At 39.5% G+C, this 21,878-nt stretch overlaps 1 protein-coding gene across 1 annotated transcript in view; it reads left to right on the top strand.

Moving 5' to 3' along the window:
• FAM168A (family with sequence similarity 168 member A) overlaps window positions 1–21,878 on the top strand; it is a 185,338-nt gene that overhangs the window by 108,661 nt on the left and 54,799 nt on the right. The window contains exon 2 of the mRNA XM_081098645.1: window positions 19,393–19,480. Coding sequence (XP_080954771.1) covers window positions 19,411–19,480 — 70 coding nt within the window. The 5' untranslated portion in view covers window positions 19,393–19,410. The remainder of the gene's footprint in view (window positions 1–19,392; window positions 19,481–21,878) is intronic.

The following is a 21,878-nucleotide window of genomic DNA, read 5'->3' as shown; positions in this document are numbered from 1 at the left end:
TTGTTTGTTGATTTTTTGATGATAGCCATTCTGACAGGTGTGAGATTCTATCTTATTGAAGTTTAATTTGCATTTCTCTGATGATTAGTGATGTTAAGTATCTTTTCATGTCTGTTGGCCATCTGTATGTCCTCTTTGGAAAAGTGTCTATTGAGGTCCTTTACCCATTTTATAAAAGCTCTTTCTAATAGTTTTGTTGTGAAGGGAAGGAAGGAAAGGAGAGAAGTGGGTTCGTAGCTGGCATGTTAGATGGAATAAAGAAAAAGAATTTGTTCCTTGGCTGGGTGGTTCAGTTAGTGGAAGTGTCCCATATGCCAGAAGGTTGTGGGTTTGGTTCCCAGTCAGAGCACATACATGGGTTGCAGATTCGATCCCTGGTTGGGGCACCTGTGGGAGGCAACCAGTTGATATTTCTCTTTCTTTTCCTTTCTCTCTAAAAAAAAAAAAGAAAGAAAGAAAAGAAATATTTTGTTTATTTACTTATTTGACTAGACAAGTAGTAGTATGTTAACAGGAATAGTCCTGAAGAAAAGGAAAATTCTGATAATGTGGGAGAAGGAGAGGGGAAATGACCAGAGCAATGCCCTTCATTTGGTGGGAGGTGGAATCTTGTGTATCAGTGGAGGATTGGATGTGGACTGTTGTCCATGGTAATAGGAGAGAAGTTAGAGTATATGTGCATGGATGCAGTATGGTAGATAAATATGGTGGGATTTTGTGAAAATTCTCTTCTGGATGATTAATTTTATTTAGACAAATAGGCAAAGTCACTAGGTGTGAGAGTAGGATTACGAGCAGAAAAAGCATGAGATAGTTTAGGAAAGTAAATCACCTTGGCAAATCCAGAATGATTGTCAGGTTGCATTTAGAACCCACTTGAAAATAGTGATCATGAGTTTAAAGTTTAATTTTAGTAAATATACTTATATATGTTTTCTTCCTTCCAAGACCTGTGCCAATGTAGGCAGAGATTAGATGGTGAATTGGATTTTACCAGAGCTGTGGTTTAATCAATCCAATACAAGTATAGAGGGCCAAGAGAGTGTTTATAAAAATTGACCAAGGAATTTAAACTAGCCAGGATTAGGAAGGGAAGATAAGATGAGGATGATGGAAATGAAATGTAGATAGGATCAGTAGATTGAATGTTCTAATTGGCTGAAAGATTGTTAGAGTTGGGGTACTACATTATTGTGTACTGGAAAGATAAGAGATAGTGGTTGGAGAATGAGATATTTGGAATTGAGGTTACAGAATATTGGCAGTTATTGGTAATGGCAAGGTCAAGTGTATATCCATGGGAATGAGAAACCGAGGTAGGATGGAAATCAAGATCAACAGAGGAGAGGAGGTCAGGTAACTATTAGGGCAATATGTTTAACTATTATTTGTATAGTTGAAGTTGCCAAGAATTATGCCAAGAATGGTGTTGGAGTTTGTTAGGAACCACAATCTTTAAAGCATAAGAGGGAGTGATTTGGGGGAAGTAAATGGTTACAAGGAAGGATGATGGGGTGATCTAAAATATGATGATATCAGATTCAAAGCTGGATGTTTGTATGCAGGTAGGTTTGGAAGCAACAATGAGGTACAAGTAGTAGTAGAAAATGAAAGAAATCCAGTCCCAATTTGAGAAGGTTGCAGAGGAAACATTTTACTTAGAGCAAGAAGGTGGTGAGAGAAAAGGGACATTCACAGAAGAGGTTGAAGATACAAATAGTCCTCAAGGAGTGTTTTTTAAAAACCAGAGCTACAAAGTACTGTGTAATGATATTGAATGCTTTGTGAGGATTACAAGAGTTTAGAGGAAAGTTCATCAGAGGCAAGACTGTTCAGTTCCTCCATTGGCAAAATGGGAATAATAAATAGTACCTACTTCATAGGGTCGTTGTTAAAAGTAAAGGAAGTAGCCGAAACCGGTTTGGCTCAGTGGATAGAGCGTCGGCCTGCAGACTGAAAGGTCCCGGGTTCGATTCCGGTCAAGGGCATGTGCCTTGGTTGCGGGCACATCCCCGGTGGGAGATGTGCAGGAGGGAGCTGATCGATGTTTCTCTCTCATCGATGTTTCTAACTCTCTATCTCTCTCCATTCCTCTCTGTAAAAAATCAATAAAATATAAATTAAAAAAAAAAAGTAAAGGAAGTAACATATATAAAGTTCTAAGAAAAATGCCTGGCTCATAGTAAGCATTCCATAAATGTTAGGCAATAATAATATTCAAGGAGTGAATGGAGTTATGTTCTCTAGACCTGGGGCTCTACTGTAGCACATGGGTGTCTTTATTTGACTCTATGCGTTTCCCTTCTCTGTTAACTCCAAGGTCCTTAAGGGCATGTATATATCTTTTTTTCCATCCTTTTATATATATATATATATATATATATATATATATATATATATATATATATATTTTATTGATTTTTTACAGAGAGGAAGGGAGAGAGACAGAGAGTCAGAAACATCGATGAGAGAGAAACATCGATCAGCCGCCTCCTGCACATCTCCCACTGGGGATGTGCCCGCAACCCATGTACATGCCCTTGACCGGAATCGAACCCAGGATCCCTCAGTCCGCAGGCCGACGCTCTATCCACTGAGCCAAACCGGTTTCGGCTTTTTTCCATCCTTTTTTAAAGAAAATCTTTCTTGTTGAAAGTATTACATACATCCCTCTTTCCCCCCATGTATATATCTTTATATTGTGATGCTAGTACTGGGCCTGGTATAAAAGAAAATTCAGTGAGGGTGGAAGGAAAAAAGGTAGGTAGGTAGGTAGGTAGGTAGGTAGGTAGGTAGGTAAGTAGGTAGGAAGGAAGGAAGGAAGGAAGGAAGGAAGGAAGGAAGGAAGGAAGGAAGGAAGGGAAAGGAAAGGAAGGAAGGAAGGAAGGAAGGAAGGAAGGAAGGAAGGAAGGAAGGAATAGATAAGGCTCTAAAGACATGTTCTGGGAGCCCTCCTTGGCTCTGAATTGCATCTGACCGTGTATTCTACTATTATGTTATTTTTCATCCATGTTTCATTATTCCATACTGCCTTTATACCCTTTCTGGACTGCTTCTGCTAACCTCTAAGCAAATAAACATAATGATTGGTGGGTAGTTCGTTCACAGCAGTCATCATCTCTCAGATTAATCTTTCCAGATGTTCATTGGACATCTTTGCCTCTGCTTGTTAAAAAATGAAGGCTATTTTCAATGCTTAACCTTGACACCATTTACTTTTTTTTTCTTTCTTTTCCCTAATCAAGCCCTGCATATAGAGATTCTACATCCTATCAGTTCTGACTCCAAAATATTTTCTATATTTTTTTCTTCTTTTCTATTTCAGCTCTTCCTTTCTATTTCAGACCTTCTGTTTCTCTTCTACAGTCCATTCTACATCTTCCCATGAAATATTCTAAAACACAAACATGACTGTCACTTTGTTGCTTTATTCCTTCATGGCTTTCTATTTATCTTCACAGCAGTTCTTTAGATTAAGTGATAGTATTCCCATTTTATAGATGAGGAGATCATTGCTTTTCTATAGCAGACAGTCTCAAGAGTCTTACTCTTTTTGAGGGTCTCTAATTACCCTTCTAGAACCCCAGACGTGAGGAGGGGATATTCCAAAGTCCTGGATATCCCTGTGGACATTGTAAGTATGGGACATTGAAAATCACATGTGATGAGGATGTTTCCCCAGATGAAATAATGATAAGGTCATCATTTGTTAAGTGTGTAACCTGCTCTGGCAAAACATACATTGTTTCATTTAGTACTTCCAACAATCTAGGATATGGTTACCACTAGTATTTCCACAATACAGCAAAGGGAACTGAAATTAAGTATGCTATCCAAGGCCTCACAGCTGCTGTGACCCAAAAAAGCCTATGTTCTTAATTATTATACGAAGTTGCTAGGCAGTAGTACTTTGCATATGTTGCTTCTACAAGAAAGGGGATAATGATTTTTTTAAAAAAACATATTCTGATTTCAGAGAGGAAGGGAGAGGGAGGAAGAGATAGAAATATCAGTGATAAGAGAGAATCATCGATCGGCTGCCTCTTGCACACCCCCCACTGGGGATCGAGCCCGTAACCTGGGCATGTGCCCCCAACCAGAATCGAACCCAGGACCCTTCAGTCTGCAGGCCAATGCTCTATCCACTGAGCCAAACCAGCTAGAGCGGAATGATGGTTTTGTGTGCTATAAACTTGATGTTGAGAATTTCCAATCTGGTGGACTTCTGGGTTTGCTTCAGAGAACTAACATTCTAGTAGACCACTTTGATTCAATGGATCCTTCAATAAATACCTGCATTACTTTATATTCCCTTAGTATTCTATGTCCCATGACAGATAGATTTAAAATGCCAATCAAGACTAATGACCAGCAGAAGGGAGAGGAGTTTTACTGGGACTGCATTGTCATACAGCTAATTTGTTCATTTATCTATCTTTCCATATAATTGTCCATCTGTCCGTCCAGAGAATAGCATCAAGGTGATACAGTGGAAAGTTTGCAGTCTAAAGTCAGGCCCTGTTTTTTGTTTAGGGCCTTGTTTGTGACCCTGACTTGCCATGTGTTTCTACGGTAGTCCTTTCCCTTCTCTGTGCCTCAGTTTTCTCTTCTAAACAAAAGTAAATAAAGCTGTTGGATGTCATGACCATAGACCCCTTCCAATGAGCTCTTTGCAGCTAGATGTGATAAGTAATATCGCAGTTGTACTTTGGAAAAGGAGCACTAGTATTTTTATACTGTATCACAGGCCTTATGTAAGAATTTAAAATTTTACAAAGTAAGCTTATATATTTGCATTGCAAATCTAGCCTTTTATAAGCAACCATTGAAGAGGGACTGTGAGGATTGGTGAGTTATAGTCTTTCTAGAAATGCTGGATCACTATTTTTTGTAACTTGGGATGTTATAACAAGTCTGCCTGCAGCAGTCCATTTCCATCAAAGTATAACTTTGCTTCAGAGGTGTGTGCTAATTTCAGGTCATTGTATTGTGTGATTGTGAAATTGATATGCAATCAATTTATTCAGCAAATATTTTCCAAGCACATAACTGTGTTCCTGACTTTGTGCTAGAGTTAGGAATAAAACTGTGATCAAGACAAATCTCTATTCTCCGTGGGCTTTACAGTTGGAAGTGTGAAAGATGAGTAGGAATTATCCGAGCTAGAGATAGGGGAGATGAGGAATAATCCCCGAATGATAGAAAAAGTGGTATTTTAGGCAGAGAGAACAACGTGTGTAAAGACTTAGAGGCAAGAGAGTATTCAGGGGAATTTAAAGAAGATCAAATAGCTAGATTATAAATTATGACGGCAGGAAAATGCTATTTTGAAATTACAGCCATTTTAGGTAATTGCATCTGGATTGTGAAACAGCATGATGTCATGGGAAGGACACTAGACTTCAGATCTGAAGTTGTAGATTTTAGTCCCTGGCTTTCCACTAACTATAAGATCTTGAACAATTTATATAACTTCTCTGATTATGCTTCCTTATCTGCAAAATAGTAATTGTTATCTCCTGCACCAATCCTTATAAACTATAAAAGTATTACATTATGAAAGCTTCTGCCAAGCAAAATGACATCCTCTCTCTGTTTCAAGCACTTTATTTTAATATAGCACCTTCATTTTAGTCATACTTACACATAGCTGTTTCCTCACTAAAAAATAAGTTCTCTCTGCCAAAACCGGTTTGGCTCAGTGGATAGAGCGTCGGCCTGCGGACTGAAAGGTCCCAGGTTCGATTCCGGTCAAGGGCATGTACCTGGGTTGCGGGCACGTCCCCAGTAGGAGATGTGCAGCTGATCGATGTTTCTCTCTCATCGATGTTTCTAACTCTCTATCTCTCTCCCTTCCTCTCTGTAAAAAATCAATAAAATATATTTTTTAAAAAAAATAAGTTCTCTAAGGGCAGAGAAATGACACATAGTAAGTGTCAAGTACTTGTGAGGTTTAATGAATACAGATGCTCCTCGACTTACAATAGGGTTATGCAGAAATCTAATGTGCAGTCTGATTACATTTGGCAGACAGTATAAAGAAGCACACATCTGTAAGAACTGGGCTTCATTGCATATTATACTGATAGAATTAAGGAAGGAAACCCCACTGAAATGGAGTTCTCTTTATTTTGTTTGGTAAGAAAAAGTTAATGTGATATTAAGCTGTTGAGTTCAATAAAGTGTTTCCTTTTATTTACCCATTAATTAATTCAATCACTCAACAAATGTTTATTGAACACCCAGCTTTATACCATGCCCTTTAAATTCTAGAAATGCAGTGATGAATAAAAGATACGGTCCCTTCACCTCATAGTGCTTAAAATGTAGCAGAAAGAAAAGAATCGGGCAAGCAAATTATAGCTGCAATGAGTATTTACTACAGAGAAGTTCAGAGAGCTCCTTGATCATAAAATGGCCTATAGCGATGCCCAGTCTGGCCTCTGAGGTCCTCCATAAGAGCTGAGTGGACATAATTAAGAAGTGGGACAGGGTGATAATTACTGTCATGTTTTCCCTCAGAGTCTATATTCCAGCCTTTCTATACTCCATATTCTCTGAATGTGCCTTGCTTTCTCATGGTACAATTTCATGAATGGCCTTTCCTTCCCCTTCTCCCTCAAAACAGATCAAATGACACATGCTTTTGAAATCCTCTGTATCGCTCCCCCTCCCAGTTACATAGGATTAGGTTCAGCTGTATATAACAGAAATCTAAAATAACAGTGTTTAAAAATATAGAGATAGGTAGACCAGAGCTAAAATGATTGCTTCACAAAATCAAGGGCCCCTTCCACCATCCTTAGTTTGAGACTTCCATTCTCAAGGTCATTTCATGAAAAAGAAGGCTAATCTTTAATCATTATGTCCCAGTACTAGATACCAGAAAAGAGTAAGAGGAGAAGGAAGGGCACCACCCCAGCTAATACTGTTCTCTTTAAGCTGCTCTTAAGCAGAAGTCCTACACCATATTTCAGTTATATCTTATTAAACAGAAATAATCACATAGCCACATCTAACTGCGAGAGGTTGAGAAATGGAATCCTGTAACTCAGTGGTCGCCAATCTTTCGGACCTCACGGACCACCAGTGGTCAGAGAACTACAGGTTGGCTTTAACTAAACATATTGCCACCTAGTGGCAGTCATAACACTCCCCCCCCCCCCCCAACCTGACCTTTAGTTAGTTGTCTTTCTTTAAATTCTAGCAGTCAGCATAATAACAGTACTATATTGCTCCTAAATGTAAGTTTCTATATCTGTTTTCTCAAACACCCCAGGAACAGACATTGTGTCCTGCTATCTCTGAATCTATAACACTTTTATTATTATTTAAAAAAAATACATTTTATTAATTTTTTACAGAGAGGAAGGGAGAGGGATAGAGAGTTAGAAACATCGATGAGAAAGAAACATTGATCAGCTGCCTCCTGCACACCCCCTACTGGGGATGTGCCCGGAACCATGGTATATGCCCTTGACCAGAATTGAACCTGGGACCCTTTAGTCCACAGGCCGACGATCTATCCACTGAGCCAAACTGGTTAGGGCTGAATCGGTAACACTTTAGAGAGAGCATAGCACGGAAGATAGTTCATGTGTATGAATGAGAGTATTAACGAAATGACTTAATTCCTTTTAGCTCATAAAAAATTTGTAACTAGCCCTGACCGGTTTGGCTCAGTGGATAGAGCATTGGCCTGCGATTGAAGGTTCCCAGGTTTGATTCTGGTCAAGGGCATGTACCTTGATTGGTGGCACATCCCCAGTGAGGTGTGCAGGAGATAGCTGATTGATGTTTCTAACTCGCTATCCCTCTCCCTTCCTGTCTGTAAAAAAATCAATAAAATATATTTTTAAAAAATGTGTAACTACTTAACTGAATCACAAGTTTATATTTTAACAGCTTTTTTGACATAATTTACATATGATAAAATTTACTCATTTTAAGTATGCAATTTAATGATTTTTTTGTTGTTGTTAATCTTCACCCAAGGATATTTTCTCATTGATTTTTAGAGAGAGTAGAAGGGAGGAGAGTGATAAATATTGATGTGAGAGAGACACATTGATTGGTTGCCTCCTGCATGCACCCAGAGCAGGCCGAGGATTGAGCCTGCAACTGAGTACATGCCCTTGATTGGAATCGAACCTGGGACCCTTCAGTCTATGGGCCTGAACTGGCTAGGTCTATCCACTTAGCCAAACCGGCTAGGCCTACACTTCAGTGATTTTTTAATGAATTTACAGTGTTGTGCAACTGTCACTAAAATCCAGTTTTTATTACCCTAAAGAAATCTCTTGTCCCCATCTGCTGTCAATCTCCATTCCTCCTCCAAGTCCTACATGATCAAATATCTACTGTTTGCCTCTATAGGTTTGCATTTTCTGAACATTTCATATAAAACTAGAGGCCCAGTGCTTGAAATTCATGTGCGGGTAGGGTCCTTAGGCCTGGCCGGAGCCTTCCTTTCCCTGGCTGCCAGCTGCCAGCCAGGGCCTTCCTTCCCCTGCTGCTGGCTGCTGCCCAGGACCTTTCTTCCCCTGGCCACTGGCTGCCACCCAGGGCTTTCCTTTCCCTGGCTGCCGGCTGCCGGCTGCTGGTTGGGGCCTTAATTCGTTCCGTACCACCCCCTGGTGGTCAGCGCATGTCATAGTGAGTTGTTGAACTCCCAGTCGGTCGAACTCCCAAGGGGACAATTTGCATATTAGCCTTTTATTATATAGGACTACAGGCCCGGTGCAGGAATTCGTGCACCAGTGGGGTCCCTTGGCCTGGCACGCAGGATCGGGCCAAAACCGGCTCTCCGACATCCCCCGAGGGGTTCCGGATTGCTAGCAGTTGAGCGGCCTTAGCATATCATTAGCATATTATGCTTTGATTGGTTGAACGGCCGACTGGATGACCAGATACTTAGCATATTAGGCTTTTATTATATAGGATAGCACCATACAAAATGTGGTCTTTTGCTTTGACTTCTTTCACTTACCATAATATTTTTCAAATTAACTTATATTGTAACATGTATCAGTGGTTTTTTGCTGGCATTGTTGATATATTTATAAAGTCTTAAAAGTTATTTTTTTAGTGATTAAATATGTCTTGATTTATTACAAATTATGTATTTATTACAATCTACTTCACATACTGCCTACTTCAGATGCAAGCTAATTTTCTTTCAGTAAGTTATAGAAACTTCGTTTTAGTGTAACTCCATTCTCCTTGACTTTGGACTTTTGTTTTTATAGAAATTAAATTTTTATCTATTATATGACCATCTAAGCTTTTCAAAAAAAGTTTTAATCTTCACCTTGAGGACATGCTTATTGATTTTAGAGAGAGGAAAAGGGAGAGAAAGAGCAAAAAAGAAAGAGAGAGAGAGAGAGAGAGAGAGAGAGAGACCTGACCAGGGATTGAACCTGAAACCTAGGTATATGCCCTGACTGGAAATTGACCCTGCAACCTTTTCGTGTATGGGATGACACTCCAACCAACTGAGCCACACTGGCGAGAGCAACCATATAAAGTTACTGTTTTATAGTTGTGTTTTAAGTCTGTTAAGAGAAAAAAAGAGAAAAATATTTATACTATCCTATATAATAAAGAGGTAATATGCAAGTTGACCATCATTCCAACACACAAGATGGCCGCCCCATGTGGACACAAGATGGCCGGCAGGGGAGGGCAGTTGTGGGTGATCAGGCCAGCAGGGGAGGGCAGTTGGGAGGGACCAGGCCTGCAGGGGAGGGCAGTTGGGGGCGACCAGGCTGGCAGGGGAGGGCAGTTGGGGGCAATGAGGCAGCCAGGCAGGCGAGCGGTTGGGAGGCAGCAGCCCTGCATTGTGAGAGGGATGTCCGACTGCCCGTTTAGGCCCAATCCCTCGAGGGGTCCCAGATTGGAGAGGGTGCAGGCTGGGTGGAGGGACACCACCACCCCACCCCGGCATGCACAAATTTCATCCACTGGGCCTCTAGTCTTTTATATTTACCTCTGTAATCACCTTTACTGATGCTCTTTCTTTTCCTTTTATGTCGATTTGAATTACTCTCCAGTACCATTTCCTTTCAGCCAACTTTAATATTTTTGAAAGGCAGCAGTGAATTATCTCAGTCATTATTTATATGGGAATGTCTTTGTTTTTATCTTTAATTTTAAACAATAGTTTTTATTAGAGTTATAAATTTTGGTTGACAAGTTTTTTTTCCTTCAACATGTTTTCTGTATCATTCCACTGCCTCTAGCCTCCATTATTTCTGATGAGAGGTGAGCTGTTAATTTTAATCTTATTGTTATTCCTTTTATCTGATAAGTTGTTTTTTTATTTTTGAAAATTTCTCTTTGGCTTTCAAGAGTTTTTACTATGGTGTTTATAGATGTGATCTTTTGTATTTAGCCAACTTGGAGTTCATTGTCTATCTTGAGTGTGTAGTTTAATGTTTGTTTGTTTGTTTGTTTGTTTAATCAAACTGGGGAAGCTTTTAGCCATTATGTCTTCAAATATTTTTTTCTGCCCATTTCTTTTTTTCCTCTCTCTGGAACTCCCATTAATGTATATTGGTTTGCTTATAGGTCTTTGACTTTTTTTTTCCTTTTTGTTTTTCAGATTGCATAACCTATATAGATCTGGCTTCACGGTTGATGATTCTTTCTTCTGCCAGCTCAAAAATGTTGTTGAGTCCCTCTTGAATGTTTTATTTCAGAATACAATTTTTCCATTTGTTTTTTTATTTTTATAATTTCTACTTATTGATAGTCTTTATTTGATAAGTCATTGTCATCATACTTGCCTATAATTCTTTAAATCTGGTTTCCTTTAGTTCTTTTTAACATTATTTATAATAGCTGCTTTGAAATATTTGTCTGCTGATTCTGACATCTGGGCCTCCTTAGAGACAATATCTATAGTCTCCTCTCCATCTCCCTGCTAAATGGGTCACACTTTGCTGTCACTTTGCATATGACATGAAAACTACATATTTTAAGTAATAGAATGTAGTTGATTCAGATTCTTCTCCCACTGGCAGGGGTCGGGTGTTGCTGCCTTTTTTGCTTATTTAGTGACTTGCTTAGACTATTCTATAATGTCTGTCTCCTTTGCAGTGTATGACTGCTCTTGTCTCCGATCTTTTTTTAAAAAAAAAAACAACCATGTACATTTATAAAATTATTTAACATGCAAGTAGTTTATTCTGGTCATATTTTAAATTATTATTTTAATTTTAAAACTTGCCTTTCTAAAGGCCACTCTTGGGTAAACATAGATTAGTGATTGACTTAAACCCTAGGCCAGGAAATCTTCCACTCTCTGCTGATAGGTCTGTCTGTCCTTTAGGGAATGCATTCAAAGTTCAGACAATTTACAGTTCTTCACCTGCCTTTACTTTCAGTATGCTCAAGGCCTTACATTAACATCGGCTTATTAGTCGATAGCTAGGACCCTTTCAAGTTTCTTGTTAGCAGTGTCTAGCCTTATAGACCACTAGGTCTTATCAAGACCTGTTATGGCTGTTTTGTTCCCAGAACTCCTTTTTTAAAAATATGTTTTCATTAATTTTTAGAGAAAGAGGAAGGGAGAGGAAGAGGGAGATAGTAACATCCATGAGAGAGAAACATCAATCTGCTGCCTCCTATATGGCCCCCACCAGGGATCAAGCCCACAACCCCAGTATGTGCCATGACCTAGGAATCAAATCGGAGACCTCTTGGTGCATGGGTCAACACTCAACCACTGAGCCACACCCGCTAGGCTCTGAACTCTCTCTTAAGTCTTTCTGACTTATCTGCAGGTCTTTTGCCTGCCCGAACTAGTATTATGACTATAGGTTAGCTTCAGTAGTGGCCTTCGTGGATTATTTACTATTGTTCCTCAGATCGTCCCTCTATTATTTTTGACAACGATTTTGGGCAATCCAGAGAAGATTTTTTATGCCTGGCTTGAAATAACCTCAACCCACTCTGACTGCACTGTTCTCTTGGCCTGGCCTGCCCTGATGGAATTACCCTGAGGAAACTAGGAGTTGGGGGAAATGGGCAGCCTCAGGCTAAAATTCCACAGATTTTCACTGTTCTTAATATTCTTCAGTAACTTTCCTTGAATAAACATTTTTCAATGTGATATATGCTTTTAGCTAGTTTTCAGAGATCTGAAATGCTTGTGGGGTTTTTTGTTTGTTTGTGTTTTACAATTTATTGTTGCTTTTTGGGGAGAGGGTTTGCTAAGCAGTTTAGGTGTTCCAGAAGTTCTATTACCTTGTATTATTTTTGTCCTTGTTACTGTTACTTAACCTTTAAAATTCCCAGCTAGACCATAACCTTCTTTGGGCAGACACTATCTTTCTCTTTTCTCTACAGTATCCATCCCAATATACATTAAACCTTTGAGCTTTAATTTCTTCATCTGTCAAATGAAATTACTAACCTTTGCATCACTTACTTCAAAGGATCAGATTTGGCCCTGGCCAGTTTGGCTCAGTGGATAGAGTGTTGGCCTGCGGACTGAAGGGTCCAGGTTCGATTCCGGTCAAGGGCATGTACCTTGGTTGGGGCACATCCCCAGTGGGGAGTGTGCAGGAGGCAGCTAGTCGATGTTCTCTCTCTCTCATCGATATTTCTAACTCTCTATCCCTCTCCCTTCTTCTCTGTAAAAAGTCAATAATATATATATATATATATATATATATATATTTTTAAAAGGATCAGGTTTGAAATAGTGTTAGAATCTCATTGTAAACTATAAGCACTTTGTGAATGGTAAATTTTTTTTTTGAAAAGCTTTAAAATAGCTTGCAAATTACAACACTAATTTTAAATACTGCAACCTGTTGTGCATATGATACTTCTAAGTATCATTTGATGTCATTTTATGCTCATAGATTTTGCTGTTGATTTTAAAGAAATAGTTCAGGTGTTTTTGAAGGCAGCAGGCAGGCCACTTGCAGAACAATCTGAGAATGAAAGCCAGCTAGCTCCATCTGGAGGGAAGTATTGAGTATCTCTGACTGTTTTCCTTTTTACACGTCATGCCATGGTCTGGCCCACCACTGCTTGTTCTGTCCAAGATGAGCTATCATGGGAGGCTTCTTTGGACACTTTAAGCCACCATTATCTTTCATCTGGATTATTTCAATAGCATTCTCACTGTTTTCCCAGCTCTTGCCTTTCTGCCATCTGATGTCAGCTCAACAGTCAAAGTAATCTTAAAATGAAGTGAAAATAAAAACAAAAGAAAAAAAACCAAATATACAAATACACATTTAAAAATGAAGGCAAATCCTGTCACTCTTCTGCTCAAAACAATAAAAATTCCAAGGTCCTTATATTGGCTTACAAGGGCTTGCATGATTTGGCCCTCATTACCTATCTGACCTCACTGCCTACTCTTTTCTCTTTTGTTTACTGCACTCCAGCTAAACTGGCCTCCATGCTATATTTCACACATGCTTCCACTTCAGAGCACATTTGCATTTGCTTTTTTCTCTCCTTGGACAGTTTGCTTTCAGAGACCTGCATGGCTTGCTCTTTCAACTTATTCAAGTCGTTGCTTAAATGACACTTTCTCAAACCATCTTATTTAATATTGTATCCCCTCCCCTTGTATTTTTTCCACCCTGAGATTTCTCTATAGTATTTATTGCCATCTGTTATCCCAATATATTTTACTTTTTAAAGTATTTTTTCCTTCTTCCCCCCCACCCAACTAGAATGTAAACAGGCATTTTTCTTGTACTTGTTCACTGCTATATCTTAATTTCTCTGTCAAGCTTATGTGAGATAAATGGCATTTGGGGAAAAAGTCTCAGGAAGTCAAACTGTTGGGATGTCAAAACTCCTTAGGAACATAAATACATAGATTCTTAAGCCCCATCCTGATAGAGCATAGAGGATCCTCACACCATGTGAAGGAGTGTGGATTTTATTCCCAAGGCTTTTGAGGAGAGTAATGCTGTTATCCAACCTATATTTTAATAAAGAATAGCAAGGATGAATTAGAGTGGTTTGGAGTGGGGGAAAAAAGACCTTGAGACTGTTGTAATAGTTCAGACAAAAGATGATGAAACTTGACCTAGTGGGCAGTAGCAGGAAGAAAGGTAGGGTTGTCAGGATTTGGTGATTGACTGGGTATGAGAGAAGGGGAGGAATTGAGAATGACTTTCAGGGTTTTGGCTCAGGTGCTAGGTGGATGGATTGTCAGTAACTCTGAGACAGGCAATATAGGGTGGAAGAATGGGCTTGGAGAAAGATGGTGAGTTTACTTTTGGACATGATGAGTTTGAATTGCTTATGTTGTTCAGGAAGAAATGTTCAGGAAATAGGTGTGTGTGTAGGTGAGTATTGTATTAAATGATTTTGAGAAAGATGTGGATTTGGAAGTTACTAGGTTTCATGTATCATGAACTAATCTAGACAATCACTAACTACTTTCTGTCTCTATAGATTTGTCTATTTTGGACACTTCATATAAATGGATCACATGATATGTGGCCTTTTGTGACTGGCTTCTTTCACTTAATATAATGTTTTTAAGGTTCATCATGTTGTAGCATGTATCAATACTTCATTCCTTTTTATTGCCAAATTCTTCATTTTATGGATATACCACATGTTTATCCATTCATCTGTTGGACATTTGATTGTTTCCACCTTTTGACTATCATGAATAATTCTGCTATGAACATTTGTGTGGACATACATGTTCATTTTTCTTTGGTATATAACTAAGAGTGGCATTGCTGGATCATATGGTAACCATATTTGAGGAAGTCAGACTTTTTTCCAAAGTGCCTTTATTATTTTACATTCCCACAAGCATTGTCTAAGGATTCCAATTTCTTCACATCCTTGCCAACTCTTTTTGTTATCTCTCTGTGTGTTTTTATAATAGCCATCCTAGTGTATGTAAAGTGGTATCTCATTATGGGTTTAAATTTTTAAAAAAATTATTGATTGATTTGAGAGAGAGAGAGAAAAGAAGGGGTTGAAAAAGACAGAGATCGATTTGTTGTTCTGCTTATTTATGCACTAGAGGCCCAGTGCACGAATTTGTGCACGGGTGGGATCTGGCTGGCCCTGCCCCCTGGTTGAACTCCCAGTTGAACTTCCAGTCGAACGGACAATTTGCATATTAAGCTTTGATTATATAGGATTTCTTGGTTGCTTCTTGTATGTGCCCTGACCAGGAATTGAACCTGCAATCTTGGCATATCAGAATGATGCTCTAACCAACTGAGCTACCCAGCCAGGGCCTCATGGTTTTGATTTGTATTTTTTCATGTGCTTATTGGCCATTTATATAACTTCATTGAAGAAATGTATGTTCAGTCCTGGCTGAGTAGCTCAGTTGATTAGAGCATCATCTCAGTATGCAAAGGTTATGGGTTTGATCCCCAATCAGAGCACATAGAGGAAACAGCCAATGTATAAAGAGGTGGAACAACAAACTGATGTTTCTCTCTCCCTCATTCTCTTTCAAATCAACAAAATAAAGTAAAAATAAAGTGTTTTAAAAAGTGTTTGCTTGCTTCCATTTCTTTCATTTGTGACATGTTTCTTTGTCTTTGCATTTTGACTGCTTCCCTGTGTTTGTTTCTATGTATTAGGTAGAGCTGAAATTCTTAGAGTGGCCTTGTGTAGAAGGTGTCCTGTAGGGCCCAGTGGCTAAGCCTCCCCAGTCACCTGAGCTGGGCACTCTAGGTGTGGGCTGTGTGCAAAGTCTGGTTGTAATTGAGCCTTGATTGCTATTGGCCTCACTAGGAGGAGTTGATCTCTAGGCCAGTTGGCTGTGAGGACCTGCTGCGACTACAGGGGAAGAGCTGCTCTGTAGGAGACACCCCTATGGATCAGGACTTGCTTCAGTGGGGTTTTGGTGCTCACTGAGTCTGCCTGTTGAGTATGTTGCTCTCCACTGAGCCAAACTGACTAGGGCCATGATCGGCAAACTGTGGCTCGTGAGCCACATGCGGCTTTTTGGCCCCTTGAGTGTGGCTCTTCCACAAAATACCACGTGCGGGTGCACAGATGGTGCGATTGAAACTTCGTGGCCCATGCGCAGAAGTTGGTTTTTCGGCCTGGGTGAGTCTGTTTTGAAGAAGTGTTGTTGATATTTGGCTCTGTTTTTTTTTTTTTTTTAATTGCTTAAAGTATTACAAAGGGTATTACATATGTGTCCATTTTTTCCCCCCCGCCCTAGACAGTCCCCTAGCCTCCCCTATCCCCCAGTGTCTTATGTGCATTGGTTATGCTTATATGCATGCATACAAGTTGATATTTGGCTCTGTTGACGAATGAGTTTGCCGACCACTGGACTAGGGCTTAGTTGTAATTGATGTGATTGTGGTTCCTCTCAGATTATTTGCCCTTTTATTATTGAGGTAAGAGTTCTTTACATATATTTTAGTTGCAAATCTCTTATTATATATATATGATCTACAAAAAAATTTGTTTTGTGGGTGGTCTTTTCACTTTCTTGATGTTATTCTTTAAAGCACAAAAGTTTTTAGTTTTGATGAATCTAGTTTACCTGTCCCCTCACCACTCTTTGGTTATTTGTGCTATTGGTATCATATCTAAGAAACCATTTCCAAATTCAAGGTCATGAAAGTTTATGCCTACATGTTCTTCTCTCTTCCAAGAGTTTTGTTTTTTTAGCTCTCTCATTTAGGTCTTTGATCCATTTGGGGTGCTAGTCTTGAACTTGTCTCTTACTTGCTTTGTGAACTTGGATTGTTGTTCACTTGCCTTTTCTCAGCTTCACTCAGTGATTGCCACGGACTGGGACTCAGGGATTGGGGCATTGACTACAAAGATGAGAGAACTTTTGGGGGCAATGATAATACTTTATATCTTAACTAGAGGCCTGATGCACGAAATTCGTGCAAGGGGCTCAGCCCTGGTAACTGTGGCGGCTGCCTCAGCCCTCGCTGCCCCGGCTTCATCCGGAAGGACGTTCGGCTATCTGGTCTAATTAGCATATTACGCTTTTATTATTATAGATTGTAGTGGCGTTTTTACAACTGCATACATTTTTCAAGTCTTATAGAACTGTATACATAAAATGGGTAAGTTTTACTATATGTAAAGGAACCTGTCTTAAAAAATACCTTCTAACAACTCTACAAAGTATGCGTTATTTTTTTTCTGTTTTGAGGCTAGAGCAGGGGTGGGCAAACTTTTTGACTCGAGGGTCACAATGGGTTCTTAAACTGGACCGGAGGGCCGGAACAAAAGCATGGATGGAGTGTTTGTGTGAACTAATATAAATTCAAAGTAAACATCATTACATAAAAGGGTACGGTCTTTTTTTTTTTTTTTTTTTTTTTAGTTTTATTCATTTCAAACGGGCCGGATCCGGCCCACGGGCCGTAGTTTGCCCACGGCTGGGCTAGAGGAAACCAAGGCTTAGAAAGGCCAGTGGGCTTGCCTGTGATCCCACATTTGATATGTGGCAGTTCCGGATTTGAACCTAAATCTGCCTGATCACAGAGCTTGTGATCTTCCTATTCACTTTTAGCTGGCCCACAAACTGTTAACAGTGTGTGGATTCTGTTGTAAAAGGCTGACCTTCCCTTGAAAGCCAGGAACCCTGTCTGTTTGCAAGCAGCACCCCCAAAGTGGCTGTCATATTATTCCAAATTTTGAGCCCCTGGCAGACCTCATTTCTGTCAGACATTAGCTGGGATTGGAATTGCTGCTGTTGTGGAGTGCTGCCTAGGCATGATCTCCTTTTGAGACCGTGGCCCTTATTTTGGAGCAGCGGGAGACCAGTTTAAAAGCTGATGAGTTTCTTCAGATATGAAAAGCAATTTCATGCTTTGTCCAATCAGCAAAATAGAGTCTTCTCAGTAGGAGAGTGCTCAGACGTTTACAGGGCCAGTTGTGCTGCTGAGCATATTAACAGTCCTCCTTATCCTGGCTTATTTAGCAGAGAACTGGTTGGATAGAGAGATCCAAGGCATTGGAAGTGTATGGGTAGTCTGTGTTGCTACATTACTGCCATCATCAGTTACATCTGCATGTAACTTTATAGTTTTGTAATGTTGTTTTAACATCTGTGACCTCTCTTAATTCTCTCAGTACCCTGTCAAGAGAGTGCTTTTAGTTAGAGAGAGTTACTTGGCTGTATTCTAGGATAACTCTGGATTTAAGAATATTTTTTTCCTTAAGTTGTGCTGAAATATAAGTCTCCTAACTTTCACCATCAAATTGTTTTAGTTTCCGTTTGTCAACTTGTGGTAGTATAATGTCTGATGCCCTGGGTTGGGGGGGGGGGGAGGGGAGGTGCCAGGTCTGCACATTGGGTACATTTCAGGAAGTTCCATCCTCAGAAATTGGCCAGTGGCATTTTCCTCTTTGCCTGTTTGACCTCCTTGGCTTTCTCTCCTTGGGAACCCATCTTTTCTCCACTTCTCATTACAGAACCCAGACAAACTAAACTAATTAATTGCAGAGCAATTGTTATTAAGCCAGCTGTTGACTGCTTGTCTTCAACATTTGACTGTTTCCTATCTGGAGGTGGTACTCGAAAAGTTAATGACCTAAAAAAAAAACTGCCCATCTATCATGTGAGCCTAGTTAGGAGGGAATTTTTTCATTTTTATGAAGTGTAAATAATACGTACGTTTTCAAACATGTGTTGGCCTGTGTTTCAAAGATGGTTCCCTAAACAAGGTGGGACAAATTGGCTGGCTAATAGAGCTTAATAGCAGATTTTCCGTTAATCAGAATGGAGAATGTGCTTCATTAAGATAATTAACAGAGCACTTGTGCAGGTGGTACTTATTACACACAAATTTCCAAGTTTATTTCTTTCCCTTGAATAAATGTTGAAAGAGGTCTTGGCTGTGTTTCCTTGTTTGCATTAAAATGATCAATGGTGATAAATTCCCCCCCCCCCCCCAAAGCTGTTAGTAACTAGTATCTTGTCCTCTGCAGATGCTAAGGGTGGATGAGACACTTGCTACTCTTCCTTCTAGAAGTCAGTGTGCTGTTCATCAGACACTTGGGCTCCCCTAGGGAATAGAAGTGTACCCTTTCCCAGCTCCTGGACTAGCATCCTTAGAATTAAAATGGACCTCAGAGAGGCTAAATTGATTGATTTTACATCAGGATGTTGACAGCAAGAGAGGGGTTAGCATTCTAGTGACAGAGTCATCTGTGATAGTGGGACCAGTACTAGCTGAGAGACAATGGCCTGGGTTGACGTTAGGCAAGTGTTATCTGTTTCCTAATATCTTCATCTGTATATTGGGAAAAGTGTCTAGCAGAAGGCCAACTACAAGCAAATGGCTTTTTGTTTTAATCCTGTTTCTACTATAAACTCTAGATTATAGGGAGGAAACTGATGTCAGGGAGAATGAACAGTTAATAATCAATGCTATTTTCTTTGTTTTTCTGTAGGATCCTCAGTCTTCCACAATGAACCCTGTGTATAGCCCCGTGCAGCCTGGGGCTCCTTATGGCAACCCTAAGAACATGGCTTACACAGGTGAGTGGTATGAGAATGGCTCTCATTTTGAGAAATGATGGTTAAGGGCATTGCCAAATAAATTGCTGAATGACTTTTGGTGTACTCTGCCTCCAGAAGGTTTGTTTGGTAAAGCTTGCAAACTTGTAGAAGGGAGATATGTCTGGCGTCCAGTGGACATGGAAATCACATTATTGAGACTAATGCTCACTGAATTGTCAGCTAAGGGAAAGGAAGGGAGGTAACATGCATTTATTGCGTACCTACTATGGGCCTGGGCCTGTGCTGGGCACTTTAATCTTTCTTTCTTTTTAATCTTCTCCTGAGGATATGTTTTTATGGGTTTTTAGAGAGAGAAAGAGAAACATCTATGTGAGAGAGAAACTCAGTTGCCTCGAATGCCTCGAATATGTACCCCAACTGGGGATCAAACCCACAACCTAGGTATGTGCCCTGACCAGGAATCGAACCTGCAACCTTTTCGTTTATGGGATGATGCTCCAACCAATTGAGTCACCTGGTCAGGACTGGGCACTTTAATCTTAAAGCATTTCTGTAATGTACTTATCATCATCATGTCACAGATGAGAAAGTCATAGTTACAGTAAGAGGCTACAATACAAAATAAAAATAGATATTTGAGCCCAGGTCTGCTGATTGTCAAGGCTGATTATTTTTCCCCCTGAACAGCATACCAAACTGTTTTCCTACTTCTCTGCCTTTGTGCGTGTTGTCCCTCTGTCTCGAATGCTGTTGTCTCCTGACAGCTTCACTTTATTCTTCAAGAATTCAGCTTGAGGCCCAGATAGCACTTTTCCAGGAAGCATTCTCTCCCTTACTTGGCCTTAGGCAAGTTTTTTCACCTTCCAGAGCCTCAGTGTTTTCATTATAAAATGAGAGCAATAGTATTGCTCTCATTTCATAAGGCTGCTGTAAGGATTAAATGAGCTAGTGTAAAGCACTCAGCATATATTTGGTACAAAGTGCTTAATAACGGTTGTTATGATTTACAAATAAATAAAGATGGGTTGGATGTATGGTAGTGAAAGTGAGTGAGAAAATACATATTAAGTTGCTAGCATGGTGCTTAACATATAATGAGCCTTCAAAAATATCATGAATTTAAGTCGAAGGTGAAGGTAACAGTATGAACAAACACATGGAAGTAAGAAAGTATGCTCAAGGAATAGTCAATACTTGAGGTTAGCTGGAGTGAAGAGTAGAAAAGGGGAAAAGTGGGAAATGAAGTTCAAAAAGTAGATTAATAATGGTCTTGGTGGCAGGGATCTCAGGGAACTCCTGGGTCGTTTCAACTGTCCTATAAGAGAGAGCACTAAGGGTGCTTCAGAAATTCCTCAAATATATTATCTTATATTTTAAAAATATTTAGAACTATTTATATAATGCACACATACACATATGATGATCAATGTGTTACTTTAAGCTTCTAAGAATGCATATTAATTTTAAAATACTGCTAACATTTGCAGCTACTTACTTGTAAATCAGGATTTTTCTCAATGCTCCTAAATAACATTCAGAAATAGTTTGGAGGTGGAGCCTGATGTAACTGTAGCTGTCGTTACTAACTTTCAGTGTTTTATGTTTGTGTTTATCACAACAGCTTTATTATCCCAAGTCTGCCTTAATGTTAAACATTTTCTCTTTGAACTTCTGTGTATTTATTCTAATAAAATTAATTCCAGTAACAAGGACCCATTGGGCAAAACCCCGTGCCGCACTAGCTTAGTTAGGGAGCCTGTTGCTGTTTCCCTTTCCAGTTCGGAGTGTTCAGCAACCCAAGTTCCTTGGCCAGAAGAGGGCTGAGCTGCTTTGGGAAACAGCCCAGAGTAATCCTGTGGGTTTCCTTTGACTCTTGACTGCATTCATTCTTACTGAACTGTTAAACTTGAGAAAGAAGAAAATAGTTGCATTTATCTAATTGTTTGCACAAAGAAGATTAGGCAGTGTGGTGTATTGGATAGGGAATAGATCTGTCTTTGCATGGCACATAGTAGAACTAGGTAAATGTGTTTCGATTGAATGAACAACAACCAGGTTCAAATCCCAGCTTTGTTACATAATAGTGAGGTGACTTTAGGCAAGTTGCTAAACCTCCCTAAATTTAATTTTTCTTTTCTAAGTGGGAATGGTATCATCTAATTCATAGAGTAGTCATGAGAATTAAATGTGATTAGTACTTCTCTGGAGGAAGAGAGGACAGGTTGCCTTTGTTTCTACTAATCACCAAGAAATATTGTCGGAACTGTGTTTTAAGTTGATTTCTCTGCTGGAGATTCTAGGACCACACAGGTAGTATAAACACACAACTAGAATAAATTCAGTCTTCATAGACCAAGGGTTCATATTCTTTTTCTTCTTCTTCTTCTTCTTTTTTTTTTTTTTTTTTTTTGGCTAT

The sequence above is a fragment of the Myotis nattereri genome (assembly GCF_964212035.1).
Source record: "Myotis nattereri genome assembly, chromosome: 9".
NCBI lineage: Eukaryota > Metazoa > Chordata > Mammalia > Chiroptera > Vespertilionidae > Myotis > Myotis nattereri.
Note: the sequence above shows the minus strand (reverse complement) of the source record. Positions and strands in the feature narration are given on the sequence as shown.